Source organism: Denticeps clupeoides, chromosome 20 (genome assembly GCF_900700375.1).
Source record: "Denticeps clupeoides chromosome 20, fDenClu1.1, whole genome shotgun sequence".
In the NCBI taxonomy this organism is placed as follows: domain Eukaryota; kingdom Metazoa; phylum Chordata; class Actinopteri; order Clupeiformes; family Denticipitidae; genus Denticeps; species Denticeps clupeoides.
The window spans coordinates 13,689,093-13,709,231 of record NC_041726.1 but is presented as its reverse complement, the minus strand read 5'-3'; the positions used below and the strand labels follow the sequence as shown (position 1 = coordinate 13,709,231).

General features: G+C 43.4%; 1 protein-coding gene across 2 annotated transcripts; it reads left to right on the top strand.

The window, feature by feature from the left end:
• Nucleotides 1-366: 366 nt before the first annotated feature.
• Nucleotides 367-19,286, top strand: ago3b (argonaute RISC catalytic component 3b). 2 transcript variants are annotated; one of them, XM_028963202.1, is made up of 19 exons: nucleotides 367-844; nucleotides 2,420-2,591; nucleotides 2,978-3,098; nucleotides 3,544-3,752; nucleotides 4,261-4,397; nucleotides 4,872-5,006; nucleotides 5,606-5,693; nucleotides 6,462-6,609; nucleotides 8,573-8,692; nucleotides 8,923-9,045; nucleotides 9,378-9,511; nucleotides 10,000-10,184; nucleotides 12,181-12,340; nucleotides 12,612-12,702; nucleotides 12,793-12,987; nucleotides 14,835-14,969; nucleotides 15,287-15,388; nucleotides 15,684-15,883; nucleotides 16,172-19,286. In XM_028963202.1, exons 1-19 carry the CDS (start codon nucleotides 829-831, stop codon nucleotides 16,278-16,280), a joined length of 2,580 nt encoding a protein of 859 aa, XP_028819035.1. In that variant the 5' UTR covers nucleotides 367-828; the 3' UTR covers nucleotides 16,281-19,286. The 2 variants fall into 2 exon arrangements, with proteins under 2 accessions (XP_028819035.1, XP_028819034.1); XM_028963201.1 differs by having other exon boundaries at nucleotides 8,923-9,066.
• Nucleotides 19,287-20,139: the final 853 nt, after the last annotated feature.

The window sequence follows — 20,139 nt, the reverse complement described above, 5'->3', positions numbered from 1 at the left end:
CCACACGCCTGTAACACCTCAATCACCCGTCTGTAACACCTTCATCACACGCCTGTAACACCTCCTCCACCCGCCTGTAACATCTACATCACCTGCCTGTAATATCTCCATCACAATATTCCATCATTAACAAACGTGACTTTTTAATGGACCAAACACTTGTTTTCCATCTAAAAGGGACGTTCCTAAACGACCCTAAACTTTTGAACATGACTTTATGTGTCCAGTTCTTTCCATTTGATTCGGACTTTCGTACGTTTGCGTGGACTTCAATAAAAATACATCCAGAAAGGAAGCGACGCGCCAGGCGCGCCTCTGGCCGGCGTTCGGCCGCCGGAAGTGACGTCGCAGTCGGCAGATGGTATTTCCTGCAGGCTCCCCTGACGTAGTGAGGGAGACGGGAGCGATAAACCGGTTACAGACCCGACGGAGCCGGGAGAGGAACTTCAAACTTGCAGGGGGGAGCGTAATGGCAGGAAAGCTGCGCTTTTAAACATTTTAAACTCACGACGAGCGCCGGCCCGCCATCTCGTGGATGGTGTAGCGCTTAAACTCGGACATTTTGGAACAGCCGAAGCTTCGCGCCGCGAGTCGCGGTATAAATGTTATAAATATTTCCAGGCTGAAGCGCAGTGTTCTCGGCGCCCCTTCTTTTTACCGGAACAGAGGTCTCCGGCCAGGCGGACACCCGAGCGGGGCGGTTGGCCGCTGATCTAGGCCACTGGAGCCGCGACTCGGAGCTGCGGACCGGCAGGGGCGGACGTTGGGGAAACTCGAACGGAGTTGGATCACTGGGAGCCGGGCAGAATCCGGACTGAGACCTCATGAATGGAAATCAGTACAGGTAATCCCCCGTCCGTTCCTCCGTTCCCACACTAACACGCGTGAAGGCGTCGTGCGGGGGCACAAGAGACTGATCACACGGTGTCCTCGTGGCGTGTAATCACGACATTACTGCGTTCTTTGCAGCTAATGCTAGCAGGTTGGCGGCGGGGGGGGCGCATCGTGAGTCTGACTTTCCTTCGGCCAATCAGGCTGCGCGATCGAGCCTCGGCGACCGTTCGCCGACACGGTTTTCATTGGCTGAGGCGAACCGGCGTCACGTGACCGGTGCGTCGTGTCACGCACAGGTGACGCGGCCTTCAGGTGTTCAGCTGCTGTCGCTGCCGGGGTGGTGGGCGCCATGGCAACCGCACAGCCTCCGCCCGCGATAACAGCACCACCCCTGCTCATCGTGACGTCACGGCAACGTCTCCGTCATGGGGTTGACTGAACTGGTGGTTGTGAAAATCAGTTATTGCAAAAAGAATAAAACAAGAAATGATTGCCATTGTTATATTGGTAAAAGTTCAAAATATCGTTGCCCATGTCAGCACAACCACGCAAAAAACATTTGGACAAGTTTACAAATCTTTCTCTTAATGAATATATCACCATGCTCATTCTCGTGACTAAACTATTTGGACTCATTGTCTGTGAAGTGTTTACAATTGGGCGTTAGGTTGTTCTGCTGTACGAAACGCTCTGACAGGAGAGAATCAAATGAAGGGAAAGTGTTATTACATCACAGATACTGAATACATTTACAGCATTTATCAGACGCCCTTATTCAGAGCGACTTACAATCAGTAGTTACAGGGACAGTCCCCCTGGAGCAACTTAGGGTTAAGTGTCTTGCTCAGGGACACAATGGTAGTAAGTGGGATTTGAACCTGGGTCTTCTGGTTCATAGGCGAGTGTGTTACCCACTAGGCTACTACCACACACCATACTCGCTTACTGATAATGGATCATCGCAGGAGCGATATAGACAACATAGATTGTTGTCCCACCCTGTCTTCCAGCATGCGTTTCAGGTGGAATTTATAGGTAGAGAGGGATAAGTCCCTCACATCCCTGTTTAGACTTGATTTGAACATGTTTTTTTTTTTTTTTTCTGTTCCACAATACATTGCTACACACACAATACATTGCTGATATTTATCAGCGTTACACAGTCTGGTGTGCAGGTGTGTGGACGAAGTTGTCATGATGTTACACGCCTGCTTTTCACCCCTTCCCGGTGCCCGTTAGTGCCTAGAGAATTTTGCAGCCACGTGGGTCTCGTTGGCATGGCTACGCCACGCAGGGACATGAGATACTGCAGGAGTGGGAGGTCAAACCGTTCCCTGCCCTCTCATAACATCTGCTCTATCGCCGTGGCAACCTCTGTTTCAGAAACCCAGTCTGGGCCCTGTGTAAAAATATTCATGCAGATCCCCTCAATTTGACTGTGCTGCACCCCAGAACAGGTTTATTAATAGGCAAATCGTGATATCTCCATTCAGTTTATTACGAATCATTAATTCATGGCAGGAAATATTCAGTTTGCATTCAGCATGGCCTAGTTTAGAAGTTCTTCCATTTTGTCCCTCCACAGGAGCCGTTGGGGCACAGTCCCTTTTTTCTGTGCCTCGGAGGCCAGGCTATGGCACCGTGGGGAAACCCATCAAGCTGCTGGCCAACTGCTTCCAGGTGGAAATCCCCAAAATGGACGTCTACCTGTATGACGTGGACATCAAGCCGGACAAGTGCCCCCGTCGAGTCAACAGGCATGTAGGACGTCCTGTACTCTGCTTCTCACTGTGTGATGTTTCATGACACAGTACTTGGTTTTATGTACTTGGCTCAAAACTTCCAAAAATAACTCGACCCAAAATATGATTAGAGGTGCAAGTGTTCCCGCATTTAACAAATACTGGAAAACATTGTTGGTTGAATTAAAATGTTATGATTTTGGCAGCGTATGTGACCTGCTTTTAATTTAGAAAATGAATTAATATTAGTCTAGTGTTTCTTTCTTATTTGATACTGAATTCTGATAAAAAATACTGTTAAATTGCTGATAATGCAGTGAATGTTTGTGTGAAAAAAAGGTTTTATGATTAATACATGAAAGGTTTAGTGTGTAATTTTTTTGTAATTATTTATTATATAGGGAGGTTGTTGACTCCATGGTGCAGCACTTCAAGGTGACCATTTTTGGGGATCGCCGGCCGGTGTACGATGGCAAAAAGAGCCTCTACACTGCTAACCCGTTGCCCGTGGCCGCTGCTGGGGTAAGTTGTAATGTGGCAGCGTTAAGGCAGATAGATACTTGCTGTCAGCTACATATGCGTACCCGTACTTTTGCGTTGTTAACGTTTGTGTTGCGTGCGTACTGTGCGTCATAATCTGTCAGTGTTGAGGCCACAAACCAAATGAAGTGAAAGCGAAGTGATCGTCATTGTGATGCATTGCAGCACAGCACGTGGTGACGCAACGAAATGTGTCCCCTGCTTTTAACACATTGGTGTGCAGTGTGCAGCCATGACAGGTAGCCTCTTCCTTAACGGCTAGGCCACCACTGCCCAAATATTTGCAGACTTGCTCATTCAACAGGTACACTGTGTTTTGGGCTTCTGCAAATTTGAATGGATTCTACACCAAAACACAGAATGGCGTCAAACATACCCACAGATATTTAGCTTGTGTGAAATATAATATAACACCTTTTTTTTTAAGGTGGATCTTGACGTTACGCTACCTGGGGAAGGTGGGAAGGACCGTCCATTTAAAGTCACCATCAAGTTTGTTTCGCTGGTCAGCTGGCACATGCTGCATGAGGTGCTGACGGGCAGGAGCATGCCGGAGATGATGGACCTGGACAAGCCCATCAGCACCAACCCTGTGCACGCTGTGGACGTGGTCCTCCGCCATCTGCCTTCCATGAGGTTCAGTCTAGACCTCTTTCATCAGTTCAAAGTAGTGTTGTCATTGTTAGATTACATATTACGAATGAGCAAAAATCCTTTATTTGCTGAGCAAAAATGTGTGTATCCAGAAACATGATGGATGTATATTATTTAACATTATTTACCGCACTCTTAAGTCATTTTTCTGTAAGGCATTATACAAATATAAATCCGATGGGCAGCGAGTATGTGGTAAACAAAATGCACGTGATTGCTCATAAGAGGTTATTAGATTATTAGATTAGATGAGTTATTTAACTACGATCAATGTGAAATGCTGTCTGTATTTTTGAACTGGTTTTGATGGCAAGTTAAAATCCAGGGAACTGTGAAGTAGATGAACTTTATAATTACAATATAATATCTTATGCTGGCTGAAATGATCTCATTCAGGCCAACTTTTATTTCCACAGTTGTCAGATTAGCCAAAGTTGACGCGTGTGTGTCTGCGTCATTATGATCTCTTTTTGGACTTGTTTCCGTTTAGGTACACGCCTGTGGGAAGGTCTTTCTTCTCCTCTCCGGAAGGGTATGACCATCCCCTGGGTGGAGGCAGGGAGGTGTGGTTTGGCTTTCATCAGTCCGTACGCCCAGCCATGTGGAAGATGATGCTGAACATCGACGGTGAGTTATGAGTGACTCATTATATCAGCATGTCTGGAAACTTTTTTTTTTTTTTCTTTAAATCATGGATTTGGAGTCATCCTGAAACATTCAGGATAAAGTGACTCATGAGAGGATAAAACCAACTTGGAATGATTCATATCTCAATAAAGGCTTCACTGTGGGCAGTTTTTTTTTTTTTTTTTTTTTGAAGGCATTTGACTTAATTCAGCCAGTCTTTCATTTTATTTAATACTTATTAGACACAATCATAAAAACTCTCTTTAAATTCCAGATGCCTGGTCTGGGTTTCTTCTGTCATTATGACCTTATGGCATTATGGCCTATAAACTGTAACCCATTTCCTTTTTTTCCCCTGTGAGCTAATTATCATACGTGTCTTATATAGATAACCGTACTGCTGCTAAAGAACCTTCTGTACTCATTATATAAATATATATATGTTTAATGCCATCGTTCTCTTCTTGCCTGTAGTTTCTGCCACTGCTTTTTATAAGGCGCAGCCAGTAATACAGTTTATGTGTGAGGTCCTTGACATCCACAACATCGACGAGCAGCCTCGCCCCCTCACCGACTCACACAGGGTCAAATTCACCAAAGAGATCAAAGGTTTGTGCCCATTTGCTACAGTTAAAAAACTTTATTATATATAACTTTATCTAACTTTAATGAGGTTTCCATATACCTGAATTCTAGGTTCCCGATAGCTGAAGCACACCAAAGAGGAAACTCTGATATGTCTGTTAGATGTTGGATTTATTAAAGTGAAGTGATTGTCACATGTGATACACAGCAGCACAGCACACGATGCACACAGTGAAATTTGTCCTCTGCATTTAACCCATCACCTTGAGTGGTGGGGTTGTAGTAGCCTAGTGGGTAACACACTCGCCTATGAACCAGAAGACCGAGGTTCAAATCCCGCTTACTACCATTGTGTCCCTGAGCAAGACACTTAACCCTAAATGGCTCGAGGGGTACTGTCCCTGTAACTACTGAAGTCGTTCTGGATAAGGGCATCTGATAAATGCCATAAATGAGTGAGCAGTGGGCAGCCATGACAGGCGCCCGGGGAGCAGTGTGTGGGGACAGAGCTTTTGCTCAATGGCACCTTGGCATATTGGGATTTGAACCGGCCTTAACCGCTAGGCCACCACTGCCCCTCTGTTATTGATGCTTCTTTTTTTTTTTTCTCCGCCCATCTCCAGGTCTGAAGGTGGAGGTGACACACTGTGGCACCATGAGGCGGAAGTACAGAGTATGCAACGTGACTCGCCGTCCTGCAAGCCAACAGACGTAAGAAGCTCAGTGTAGGCCCGCCGACTGAAGCTTTTTATAATGGGTGTAGTGTGTGTCTAACTGCTTTCAGGGCATGGACATAATAATAAGCATTGGTGTACTGGTCAATATTCATTTCAAATATGTTCATACAATGCTTATGTATGCATAATAGACATGTTCTTTTTGCTAAAAATGTCAGTTGTTAAACAATACGTAAAAAATACCTTGTAAAATTGCCAAGCGCAATTGCATAAGAGTAGCAAAAGTTATAATAAATATCTAGTTTCACTCCTTAAAACTAGACTCAAGGGCAACTCTAGGTTCCATTTTCAAGTGTACATTTTACATTTACGCCATTTGTCCACAGCACCTTATTATCAGTAGTGACAGGGACAGTCTCCCCTGAAGACACTCAGGGCTAAGAGTCTTGCTCAGGGACACAGTGGTAGTAAGTGGGATTTGAACCTGGGTCTTCTGGTTCATAGGCGAGTGTGTTACCCACTAGGCCACTACCACACATGCATAAACAATACTCTATAATTCCAGATGTTTTCCTGTACAGTCCACAGGTCCCTTCGAGCTGACCGGTTTAACTCCTTGGAATTATACTTAACATGGCTGAAAACATGTCTTGGTTGCAGCTTTATCGTTGCAAAGCAACATTTTAAAAGCGTTTAAAGATCATAAAATGTGTGTTTAATTCCCCTGAGCCAGTTACACTTTGAGATGGTAAGGAACGTTCTAGCCTTTTCTCAAATTGATTTGTCTGCTTGCGCCCCTCAGGTTCCCCTTGCAGCTGGAGAACGGGCAGACGGTAGAACGCACCGTGGCTCAGTATTTCCGGGAGAAGTACAACCTGCAGCTCAGCTACCCTCACCTGCCCTGCCTGCAGGTGGGGCAGGAGCAGAAACACACCTACCTGCCCCTGGAGGTGAGCTTCCGATTATATGCCGTCTCCATTTCTTTAACATGGCTTCGGAAAGGGCCGGTTACTTCCATTAGAGACTTGTTTTGCACGCCGGCAGGCTCGTGGTGGAAGCTTTCCACAGAATGCAGATTTCGAGCAGTGGTGACGGGGACTGAATGTGGAGAAAGTAAACAAACTCAACCGCCAGTGCTTAATGTAACGGCGTTACGTCATTTACTTTAAACTGTGTTTTGTGGTGGGCGCAGCCATCAGCCTGCACTTGTGTAGTTTAAACCAGCTTTTAATGAGCTCCCATTGTATTTTACTTTCGCTTTTGAACAGAACAGTAGCAGTGGTAGTGGGCAGCCCACTACTCGCCAAGGGTGATGGTTAAAAGCAGAGGACACATTTTGTTGTGTCACCATGTGCTGTGCTTCACAATGACAGTCACTTTACTTTCACAATGTGTGACCTCTGTATTGTTTCATGTCTGAACATGTCAAGTTGTTGAACCGGACATAGTAAGGTTGATATACTTCATAAAAATAGTTCATAAATGGCGAGAAAGATGGAAAGTCCAGCATCTGCGTGAATGCTTTTTCTTCATGATGTTCATCCTACAGCAGCAGTGGGTGGAGACACAACAGTGATTGGATATTAACTCGCAGGGAGGGCTCTCACCCACTGCCGCTTACATGACGCTCGTGTCACTTCAGCGCGGAAAGTGGGCGTGGTTAATGATATAACTGGCATGCATCACCCTCACAACCTTGCAGCATGTGTCCCTAAATAGCGATTTTGCGCTACACATCCTTCTACGCACAGTGCAGAAGTTTAATTTGAACTTTGACATTTACATGATGTGATGCATTTGAAGTGAAGTGATTGTCATTGTGACACACAACAGCACAGCACACGGTGCACACAGTGAAATGTGTCCTCTGCATTTAACCATCACCCTTAGTGAGCAGTGGGCAGCGCATTGTCATGCGACCAATAGAAAGAAGTCACCGAAGTGTCTCTGAAACAAAGATTGAGGGGAGGTTGATTATAGCCGTACTGATAAGTTGATTTTATAGCGATTTAATTAATTCAGCCAACTCATCTTTGCGTATGGAATGTGGATTGCTGGAGATAAATGTCGGATACTACAGGGTTCCCAGATGTGTTGTATTGGCAGTGTATATTAGGGGTGCACCGATACCACTTTTTTGGAAACCGAGTACGAGTATGAGTACTTAGGCTAAGTAGCGATACGGGGCCAACACTGCTGGTCCAAATATCCGCGGTGAAACTAAACGCAGAGGAGGCTTGCAGTAGGCTGTGGAGTCGTGTCGTTTAGGCAGCTCCGTGGCAGTCATGTAGCGGCGGCTTGGGACCTCATATCTGGGCTCCACAACATGGAGGAGACGCAGGAATCCCACATTTTCTACCTCCGAGAGTGACTGGTCACTCGATTATTGCCCGTGTTATTGTCACAGCACGTGGATTGTCTCTGGACATTTTCTCTCGTCTTGCAAGAGTTTGCTGCAGCGGGCACTCGGCACCTGTGATTAACCCCTTACACGCCGCTCAAACACAGACATTTCTCAGACCATGCTATCAGTCCCCAGTATCGGCGGACTTTTAACGAGTACGAGTACTTTCGAAAATGTGGTATCGAGGCCGATACCAGATACCGGTATCGGTGAATCCCTAGTGTAAATGAAGCAGAAATAGCATGTTATAAGTAAAAATTGTTAACTGCAATAATGAGGCTTGAAGTCTGACCTTGTGGTGGCTGTTATTATAGTATCTTTATTAAATTGGTCAATTATAATTGTTAATTCATGTATTGAAATGTAATTAGTTACATTAATTTTATGTTGTAATTGTTCTTTTTTTTTTTTAACTGTGTTATTGAACTGTGTATTATTGAGATGGGTCTGATCAAAGTCTTCCACCATTCACGTTTTCCTCGTTTTTTTTTTTTTTTTTTTTTTTATAGGTGTGTAACATAGTAGCCGGCCAGCGGTGTATAAAAAAGCTGACGGATAACCAGACTTCCACAATGATCAAAGCGACTGCTCGCTCCGCTCCGGACAGGCAGGAGGAGATCAGCAGGCTGGTGAGTAGGTCACTGCATCAGTCGCTTTTTTAGAAAGAGGTTTCTGCTGGAGTCTTCTTGTAAGGAATCATAGTTGTTTCAGCTGGGAAATCACATAAAATTCTCAATTTATTGTGCTTGTTTTTGCTTTTATTATTTTCAGCTCAAATCAAATTCACAGTTTACAATAGTAAATATCGTTTAAATAGCTCCTGGGCGCAAAGCCATGATGAATATCTTCTCTGTCTCAGGTACGCAACGCCAACTATGACATAGACCCGTTCGTCCAGGAGTTCCAGTTCCGCGTGCGAGACGAGATGGCAGAGGTGACGGGCCGTGTCCTGCCTGCACCCATGTTGCAGTATGGCGGCAGGGTGAGCTCTGACCCCTTTATGGTACCTTTCCTTTAAATCACCTTCTTTGCTATGTTGTGTGTGGCTATGATTGATGGCTGGATACATTGTAGATTTCAGATTGCATGAATTTGTACTTTTTATTTATTTATTTTTTTTTGTAATGCACCCATAACAAATAGATTTTAAGCAATAGAAATAGCTCCAATAACTAACTAAAACAGGCAGGTTGTTCACTTGCTTTTTTTTTTTTTTTTTTTTTTTTTTTGCATTTTATATGTTTATTCCATGCATGTACAAATTCTCTTTGTGTGGTGTAAGCCTAGCAGATGAATGGTTCACTGTCATTGCAGAACCGCACGGTGGCCACTCCCAGTCACGGCGTGTGGGACATGAGAGGGAAGCAGTTCCACACCGGGGTGGAGATCAAGATGTGGGCCATCGCCTGCTTCGCCACGCAGAGACAGTGTAGAGAGGAGATCCTCAAGTGAGTGTCACACCCTCAAAGCGCTGGTCATTAATTACGTACACACAGCGTGTAAATACTGTCACATTCTTAGTGTCCACAAAGAAACTTTTTAATATCATTGTTTCCTGCTGCAACTTGAGATGACAAACTTCTATCTGAATGATGTTGCTTAGCAACAACACTGATAGCTATATCACAGATCCATAGGTAACATAGATCAGTAATAACAGTAGATTTTTTTTTTCCCCACAATTAAGAACAAATGACTAAATATTCGGCCAAATGTGGAATTATCTAAACAAAATGCTTTCTTTGCCACGTTAATTTGTGATTCATTGTATGTCTCCAACTGCAGCACACCAGGATAAATATTCTGCAATCCAAATTTTTTTCAATATTAATAAATCGGTAGTAGTGTGGCTGGTGGTTTCTGTATTCTTCTAGACACGCTTTCTGTGGTATTTTTCTTAGACTTGAACTGAGAAACAATCTTTCTTTCCCTCCAGGAGTTTTACAGAGCAGTTGAGGAAGATCTCTAAGGACGCTGGGATGCCCATCCAGGGCCAACCTTGTTTCTGCAAGTACGCCCAGGGGGCCGACAGCGTGGAGCCCATGTTCAGGCATCTGAAGAACACCTATGCAGGCCTGCAGCTCATCATAGTCATACTGCCTGGCAAGACACCTGTCTATGGTACAGACGCTCTTCATACATTAATGTCATCTAAGACCTCTAGATCCTAATACACATGTCCTTTTTCCATCTAATGGACATATTGAAAGTGAAGTGATTGCCACAAAGAACAGCTCATGGTGACACAATTAAATGTGTCCTCTGCTTTTAACCATCACCCTTGGTGAGCATTGGGCAGCCATGACAGGCGCCCGGTGAACAGTGTGTGGTGACGGTGCTTTACTCAGTGCCCCCATGGTGGTTCGGGATTCAAACTGGCAACGTTCTGCTTATGGATCCGGTCCCTTAGCCACTAGGCCACCACTGGCCCAAAGGCTGGAATGGCTGAATGGCAGGTGAAATGGGGCAGGTGTTATTGTGAAGGAAGGGCATGTTAAGAGTGTTCTGGAGTGTCAGACAGAGTAATGAGTGTGAAGTATAATTGAAGGGGTGGTGATTAATGTTAATGGTGCACATGCCCTGCTGGTTTGTTGTGAGAAGGATGAGAGAGTTGGTGCCCCCAAGGGAAAAAAAGTGATTGGTGCAGACTTCAGTGGGCATGCTGATGAAGGGAATAAAGGTTATGAGGAGGTGTAGAGTGTCGAAGATGAATGCAGACGGTCAGATGTTGGTATATGTAGCAAAAAAACTATGGAAATGGCTGTGAACTAGTGACGGGCGATGGAATAATTGAATCTTGATTCAAGTATTGTAACATTATGCAATATATATTTTTTAATGCTTGTAAGTGATTATGTTGGATATACTCGATGTATTGTGGCTTGTTCCACATGTGATGAGTACATCATGACCATTGAGTATAAATCCTAACATTATGTTTAAACAGACAGCATGTATCTTGCTTTTGGTGTTCAGTTTTCTGCACCTGTGTAGAATGGGAATGACAGCAGAGAGATTAGTGAAATCCCACACAGTTTCCAAGATATTCGTTGGAGATGCAGGTGGGCAACTTTGTGCCAGGAACTCGTGGCGAGAAGAAAATGCAAACGCAGAATTCAAGTTTTAATACATTAAACAGGGCACACAGGACCCTGACACAGACACCAAACATACATACAGAGTGAAATGACAAGTGACAGAATGACGACGGAACACGGCAAGACATGTTTATGCTGATAATTACAGAGATACCCAACTGGGTAATCAGGAGCACAAGACAGAGAACACAAAATAGGGAGGACCTGGAAATGTTCATTATGTATTGGAGCGGTAGGTTCAAACCCCACTTACTATACCATTGTGTCCCTGAGAAAGATACTTAAACCCTGAGTGTCTCCAGGGGGACTGTCCCTGTAAATACTGATTTGTAAGGCGCACTGGATATGGGCGTCTGATAATGTAAATGTTCAGGCTTTTATACAATGAAGAGCCTGAAATGTCCCCTGACATGAGTTTTTATTTATTTATTTATTTATTATTGGTTTCCTTATACTGTATCTGAAGTCTCTTAACGAAATTCTGCCGTGGTGCAGAATTACAGCCACTTTGAACCAGTCCCACAGTGAGATTTCCCCAGGACGCGCCGTTTCTGTGTCTGTAGCTTTAAATGATAATGAGGAGGAGAGAGGTTGAGGGGGCGTTCGCAGAAATGACGTCATCGACACCGTTCACCAACCACAATGTTTGGCGCCATCAGAACGTCATGTAACCTTTCCTCTTATGACTACATTAGGGGACAAGTTCCAGATCCTGCTGCTCTTTGAACGGCGAAGCAGAATGAGCAAAGCACTCGATACAACTATCTCCATTTCTAGGCACTACATGACCATGGACAGACTAGGGAAACTCGTATTAATGTTAAATAATCTCACAAAGTGAAAATTTCATGTCATGGGACCTTTAAGAAGAGGGAGGAGCAAATGGTGACCGAGGAATTAAGAGAATCAGAGCGAGAAACATTTGGACGAGGTGGAGATTGTGAACCAGGAGGAGCAGAGAATCTACATTCGTTTTAAACTAAGTTTGACTCCTTATCCCCACCCCATTTACGCTGTAGCTGAGGTGAAGCGCGTGGGTGACACACTCCTGGGCATGGCCACTCAGTGTGTGCAGGTGAAGAACGTGGTGAAGACGTCGCCTCAGACCCTCTCCAACCTCTGCCTCAAGATCAACGTGAAACTGGGTGGCATCAACAACATCCTGGTGCCGCATCAGCGGTAAGACTGACTCCGCCCACACCGAAGCTGTGCACACACCGAGCGACTTTCTTTTGCCGTTTGGTAAACACCCAACTTGAATTGTACGACTTCGGTTGCATGCGAAGAAATAAAAAATAGAAATGGTCCAATGCTTGGACGTGATCTGACTGCTCACTGTACACGAGAATTATAAACATGTCAGATGCAACAGAAGCAGAAGCACGTTTTTTTCCCAATTAAGGTTCACCGCGACCATGGATGGCATCTGAATTCTATTTCTCTGTTTCAGCCCCACTGTTTTTCAGCAGCCAGTCATCTTCTTGGGAGCAGATGTTACACACCCTCCGGCGGGAGATGGAAAGAAGCCGTCAATCGCAGCGGTGAGATGTCTCCACGTCTTCTGAGGCCCAGCTTTGTTCCCTCCTCCTGCTCTTTTTGGTTTCATCTGTTCCCCTTGTTTCTCCCTCCAGGTGGTCGGCAGCATGGATGCCCACCCAAGTAGGTACTGTGCCACGGTGCGGGTTCAGCGGCCCAGACAGGAAGTCATCCAGGATCTGGCCTCAATGGTGCGCGAGCTGCTGATCCAGTTTTACAAGTCCACCCGTTACAAGCCCACCAGGATCATCTTTTATCGTGACGGTGTGTCTGAAGGCCAGTTCCGACAAGTAAGCGTCTCCTTTACTCTCATTTACACAGATACTGCGCTGTTTCTCAGACACTGTGTGCCTTTTTTTTATTTAATTTTTTTTATCTGCACTGTTTTTCTTTCCACTCTTCTACTTTTTCCTTCACTGCTCCAGCGCTCAGTAACTCCGTGCAAAAGGAAAAATGAAATACACCATAGTATAAAAATGCTCTGGAAGGCCGCAAGGAAGTCTCATTTCTTTTTACCAAACATAATATAGCATGCTGAAATGACATGGACTTCTTTATTAAGTGAAAGTGAAAAATGTGAAAGTGAAGTGATTTGTCATTGTGATACCCAACACAGAACATGGTGACACAACAAAATGAGTCCTCTGCTTTTAACCATCACCCTTGGTGAGCAGTGGGTAGCCATGATGGGCACCCGGGAGCAGTGTGTGAGGACGGTACTTTGATCAGTGGCACCTTGGCGGCTCAGGATTCGAACCGGCAACCTTCTGGTTAAGGGGCCACTTCCTTAACCGCTACGCCACCACTGCCCCTCATTAAACATATTTATATCTGACATAGGGCTGCATGATTTGGGGAAAAAGACATATTGCGATTATTGAGATTTGCGATATGATAAAGGACACTTGCTTGTATATCAATGAAAAGTCGCAAACTAATAGTGAAATGTTTAATTTCAAAGTGAAACATACAAACTACTTGTAACAACCTGAAATGCCCAGTGCTTTCAAAATACAATATTCTACAAATATAAAATAATCACAAAAAACTCTTTACATTACTGTCGAACGACAAACCCTGGTAAGGCTAAACAACTGTTTTGATTATATTTGGCCATTATAAAATCCCGTATTTTAGTTCTTACGTTTAACCAAAACGTTGTTTGGAGGCTGACTTGAACACAGGGATGCATAGCTTTGCTAGCTTAGCTAAGGTTAAGATTTGTAAACTGAGGTGAATTTCTTTAGGAAACCTTCAAAGTTTGAAAAAAGTTAACTAAACAGCTAAGAACAGTCTAAATAGTTAATGTATACGTTTAGCCAAAACGTTGTTTGGAGGCTGACTTGAACACAGGAATGCATAGCTTCGCTAGCTTGGCCTAGCTTAGCTAAGGTTAAGAGTAATAAAACGGGATTTTATAATGGCCAAATATATTCAAAACAATTGTCCAGCCTTACCTATGTAACCCCCGGGATCTGGTTTGGAGCGTACAGCGGTTTGTACAGCCCCAAGCAGCACAAGAGTGAGGCATTTTTTGTACTTCTCTCCATAGACATGTATATGCTTCACACCACAGCAGAGCCTCTCGCAATATGACGGCGACGTTGACGTACGATGCAGCTCGTCATGCGCCGTCTACCCATATGTCTCCGAATCGAAAGTCATGTGACCAAACACGTCACATCCGACTGAGACGTGAGATGTGAGACTTCAGTCAGCTCGCCAACTTTGAGAGAATGAGAATGGATCAGCAACATATCCGATCCAATCCATGTACTAATCATTTAAATCGCATCTTTTTGCGTTCATTTAATCGCACAGACTGACATTACGATTGCGATTAGATTAATTGTGCAGCACTAATCTGACATATTGGCCAAAATAACAATGGGAACACAATACTGTATGCTAATGGGTATATTGCAGGAGTGCTGTCAACCACCTTCGTGATATATTCCTTACTGAAGAAGAAAAAGTACAAATGTACAAAAAACAGATTTTGATTATATGGTACATGTTTTGGGGAAGCTTGCTTTCCGCTCCACATTGTATTTTTCTTGGACACAGGTTCAGCTATAACATTTTCAATACTGTAATACCGGCTGGTGAAACCTAAATATGACTTTTTCATTGGCAGGTGCTCTACTACGAGCTGCTGGCCATTCGTGAGGCCTGCATCAGCCTGGAGAAAGAGTACCAGCCCGGCATCACCTACATTGTGGTGCAGAAACGCCACCACACACGTCTTTTCTGTGCAGACCGCAACGAGAGGGTGCGCACTCCCATGTCTCCTTTTGTGTATTATGTTCTGTCACATTTAGTTTTTTCTCTTCAATGTATAAACATTTAGGTTTTGTTTTATGCAGTTCCCTTTATACATAACTGCATAGTTACAGCATAAGCTTGATTTTATTTCAGGCATGTGTGGTATGATGTCTACATCAATCACTCAAGTAATCAGTCTTGTGCTGAATTCTTTGTTCTTTAAAAATGCAGTTTTATAATGTTGGTGGTCTTCTTGCACTGAATGCACTGAAAGTTACACATTGTGCAATTGTTAAAAAATGATGTATTTGTTTATGTTATAAGGTTGGACGAAGCGGTAACATTCCTGCAGGTACAACTGTGGACACGGACATCACCCATCCATATGAGTTTGACTTTTACCTCTGCAGTCACGCTGGGATCCAGGTTATCAGATTTTGTATCTCATTGACTAAACACACACACACACACGCACACTTTTCATTGTTATGTGTATCATGGTAGTGTTGGTACAGGAATAGTATTTTCCACTGTACATTTTGTTCTCACAAACATACAAGTACAAAAACACAGGAACACATATTCTAATATATTTGGGAAATAAACACATATATTTTTTTTTATACAAAGGCAGAACTACCTTTAGATTCTTATATCAACTGTGATTAAAGGTTATAGAAGTCCCTACCATGAATTTGAACCTCTCTTCATCCACCTCCAGGGTACCAGTCGCCCGTCACACTACCACGTCCTGTGGGACGACAACTGCTTTACAGCTGATGAGTTCCAGTTGCTGACGTACCAACTGTGCCACACCTACGTACGCTGCACTCGTTCCGTCTCTATTCCCGCACCTGCTTACTATGCCCATCTGGTGGCGTTCCGCGCTCGGTACCACCTAGTGGACAAAGAACATGACAGGTTAGACTCTGAAATAATGTATATTTTCATATACACACACACACACACACACACACACAGTACCGGTCAAAAGTTTGGACACACCTTCTCATTCAATGTGTTTTCTTATTTTCATGACCATTTACGTTGGTAGATTCTCACTGAAGGCATCAAAACTCTGAATGAACACATGTGGAGTTATGTCCAAACTTTTTGGCCTCTATATACACACACACATTATATAAATATATTATATTATTTATTTATTTCCCTCTTCACTCACAATTCTTTGTGTGTGTGTGTGTCCAGTGCGGAGGGCAGCCATGTTTCTGGTCAGAGTAATGGGCGCGACCCGCAAGCTCTGGCCAAAGCTGTACAGATCCACCATGACACGCTGAGGACCATGTACTTTGCCTGAGATTTCTGCCTCCAGCTCCCCCTCCACTCACCCGATGCCAGACACTGTGCTGCATCAGGTGACGTCCAGTGACGCCGGGCAACCAATGACTGGATGCCACGCTGCTAAAAAGAAAAACTTGAGGGGAGTATAGCACTGTTATGCAATAACAAAACAAGCCAATTGTTTCCCTCAAGCCCTTCGCCTCACCATGCTGATCTGTTGTTTTGTCTTTAAATGCTATTTATTATGACTGACTGACTCAGTAAGATCCCTTTATATCTAAAGAAGCGGCACGTACGTTTGAATAAGATTTGGTTCAGAGTTCAGGCGGAGGTCAGAATGGCTCTGTGTGAATTAATCCTCACCAGACCTGCCGTGTTCGTTCCCACACCAAGACCAGTCCTCGTACCACGCCTCCCTCTTTTCATTACCGTGTCATTACTGCTGCATCAGTACGTCCCCCCTGAGGTCATAGTTCAAATGAAATTCTATCCATTTTCTAGTCTTAGTGATTACAGTCAAAGTGAGCAGAATGAAGAGCAATTATGTTTTTTTTTGTTTTTTATACTCACTTTGGCTTTTACATTTTTTTTATTTCTCTTTATTTATGTCACTCCATTTCTCTTTTGTCCTTTTTTAAAACATGATTCATTTTAAAGTGAATTGTCACAGTCACCTACCTAGCTGCCTTTACCTATATCTTGAGTAATATGTTTTCATCACATCAGTCATCATTGGCCGTGTTCTTTTCGTCCCTTTGGACAGGTACGCTATACGTATATACATCTTGATTCAAATAGTTCTGTTATACAGCATTTGTATCTCAACATGTCTTTAGGTTCACATACTTACAGAATCTTGCTTTAATTCTTTTTTTTTTTTTTTTTTTAGTGCAATTAGCCACCAGGCTCAGGTTTTCTTTGTGGCTGAAACCGAGCAACTCACCCAGTTGGCTTATGCAGTATCTGTGAAAAGGGAAAAAAAGGGTTTTAGTCGATTCCTCACTGGATTGGCGTGTGGTGGGTGCAAATTGTCCCAATTGCGTAGTGTTCTGTGACCACGTCGGATGAATTTTAGAAATGGGGATATATGACCAAGTGCCTGTTATGAGGGCAGGAGGAGAAAATTCACTATTTTTTAATACTGGAGCCCGTTTGGCAATACGTCTACATTCATCATATTCGCGTGTTCTGTTTAGACAGGGATGGGCGTGCTGTAATCGTAGCTGGAAGTGCTTTTAATCTTTCTTTTTTTAAGTAATAATGTGAATTGGCTGACCAATTTGAAGGCAAAAACAACCTGTTTTTTGGCCACCTTGTCCACTTGCTCAGATTTTTGGGGTGGGGCTCCCATTTTGCACTGTTAGAAACAAAGCCTTCAGAAGTTTAAAAATGTTGTGCGATCTCAAAGGGCATTTTTGCGCTTTTTCTCTGCTTTGCTTCACTTTTTCCCAAGGAGTCTCCGGATGAGGCCTCTGTAAGTTCTGGGGTGTTCCTTTTGGACCAAACCAATGTGCCTCTGAGGAGTAGGGGGGTCACGGGAGTTGAGCTCTGTAGGTGGTCAGGTCAGTGGGTAGGGATGTCACAAGCATTGATGTAACATCTTCAAATTAAAAATGCTTACTACAGATATAGCTATATAATTCCTCCCATTTCCAGCAGTACACATTTTAGAACTGATTTTTAAATTGTCTAGCTATTCAGCGCTCCCTTTTTTTTGCTTCTTTTACATTGAGCGTTGAATTATTTCATAATCTGCATTAATAAAGCAGATATTGTAATATGACATAAACCTTATTATTGTAGTCTATTCAGGCTTGAAATTATTTCACAAATGATGACAGACTTTTTGTCCCAGTCCTGAATCAACTGTACAATAATTATAAAGACAAGTATGCTCTATCTACAGTTTAAGCATTTTAAATGTAAGAAATTGTAATGATGAAAATAATCCCAATACTCAATCAATCATGTCAAGTGATCAAGTCAAATAATTGAATAGATTACCCTGCACACCAATCTGTGACATCCCTACAAGTAGGCAAGTTTTAAAAAGGAGTGGAAAAAATAGCTTGCAGTCTTGTTCGTGAAAACTCCCCCCCTTTCACTCACTGCCTTCTTTACAAATGCGGAAGTGTGTAACCGTAGCACACCCCCTTCTCCTGCCGCCCCATAACCAAAACTGCACAGAACCATAGTAGCTGCTACTCTGTATTCTACACAAACCTTGTACTCCCACGAGAGTGAGTAACTGTAAACATTTGAAAAAGTATGTGTAAAGTATGAGAAATTTACTGCACTTAGTGCTCACAGTGGAGCACGTGCCTGAGGTGCTAAGAGGTGTGGTTCTGTATCCTGGGGGGGGGGGGAACTCATTCATTCCCGCGGATACCAGGGCCTGCACTGAGTTTATATAGGTCAGGATCTTAAGCATTGTGTTGGGTCATGTGTTTGACGCAAGCTTTTGTCCACACTTTGGAGCAAACTTGTTACGCTTCTGTGACGTGTGGGTTAGACATTACCAGCATTTAATTTAATTTTTGTTCCTTAACTTGAATGGAGGAGGTAGAAGCCAACGGTCTTCCCACTGGCACAGGCTGTCCTTTACTCCACTACCCCGCCCTCACACGTTCGGGATCTGCTCGCGTTGCCATGATGTGGCCTTTGTAGTGCCAGTGGGCGGGGCCTGTCTGACCCATGTGGCGAAGCCTCACTTGCTCCTCCCCTTTCGCTGTGATGTAATAAGTACTCCTGAAGTCCCAGAGGCCTTTTCTCAGAGAATTCTTTTCCCCGTTCCGAATGGAAATATATTTGTACATTTAAAAGAGCGATATTACATAATACACACCGACTATTTTTGCTAACCAAATTCTGTAAAAGATTTATGATAGAGCAGGAATAATATAAATAAAGGAAATCGTTGCATTTATGAAGATTACAATTATATTACTGAAGATATGGTAATAGCCACTACTACTAATAATGTGCTTAATGAAATAAAGACTGTTGAACTTTTCTCCCCTTATCTGGGGGTTGGCTGCAGTGAACTCTTCTGTTGTACCTGCTTTTGGGGAGAGGCAGCTGCTGTGGTTTGGTAAATGGGGGTGTACATGTTCTCTATTCTGTTAATGTTGTCCTCATTCTCTTCTATAGGCAAGTTGTTAATTGCAACTTCGGTTGTATTTGCGTAGCACGTTGCTAAAAGCACGATAGTAGTCAAAGATACGGATATATATAAATAAATATAATTAATTTACTAAAAAAAAAAAAAGTTATAAGAGTAATCGATGCATTTAAATGTTCTTTGTTATAGAAGGCATAACCATGAGTTTTTATTCTAATTTTATTATTACGATGCACAGCTTATAACACCTGTTCCTAACACGCTGCAATGTTGAGGTGTGTGCATATGTGCTCGCTTGCAGTGCGTTAGGAACCAGTATGAGGAAGGCATCCGTTCATCAATTAGCAATTATCTTTGTCTGGCGTCTAGCTGTGGCAGCATTTCTACAGCAGTGCAGTGTAATAGTAACAAGGTTGCAGCAATAATGTGCACTGTTAATATTTAGCTTACGGTGCTATTTGCTTTTAGGCTGACCAGAACGGTCTGTGTCCTTGCCTTCTCTAAATCTCCATTTCCCTCCTGTCTGTTTTCTTCTCGTGGATGGAGCGAGGGGGAGTGGGAGGGTAGGGTTCATCTTTAAATATAAAAAAAAAAAAAGAAAGAAAAAAAAAGTGGTCTCTAGAATGTGCCTTTCCTGATGGTGCTGAAAAAAAAACTGAAGTAAACATATTAATCAAAGAAGTATCTTACTTTTACTCACGAAAGGGGCGAGAGCCTTTGTCTAAATTATATATATGAGTATACGGAGTTGAGA

Bases quoted from the DNA above. Each gene is read 5' to 3' on its own strand.
- ago3b (XM_028963201.1), top strand. The intron at 4,398-4,871 runs GTGAGTTATGAG...TCTTGCCTGTAG, and splicing joins GATGATGCTGAACATCGACG to TTTCTGCCACTGCTTTTTAT. The intron at 15,389-15,683 runs GTTATCAGATTT...ATCCACCTCCAG, and splicing joins GCAGTCACGCTGGGATCCAG to GGTACCAGTCGCCCGTCACA.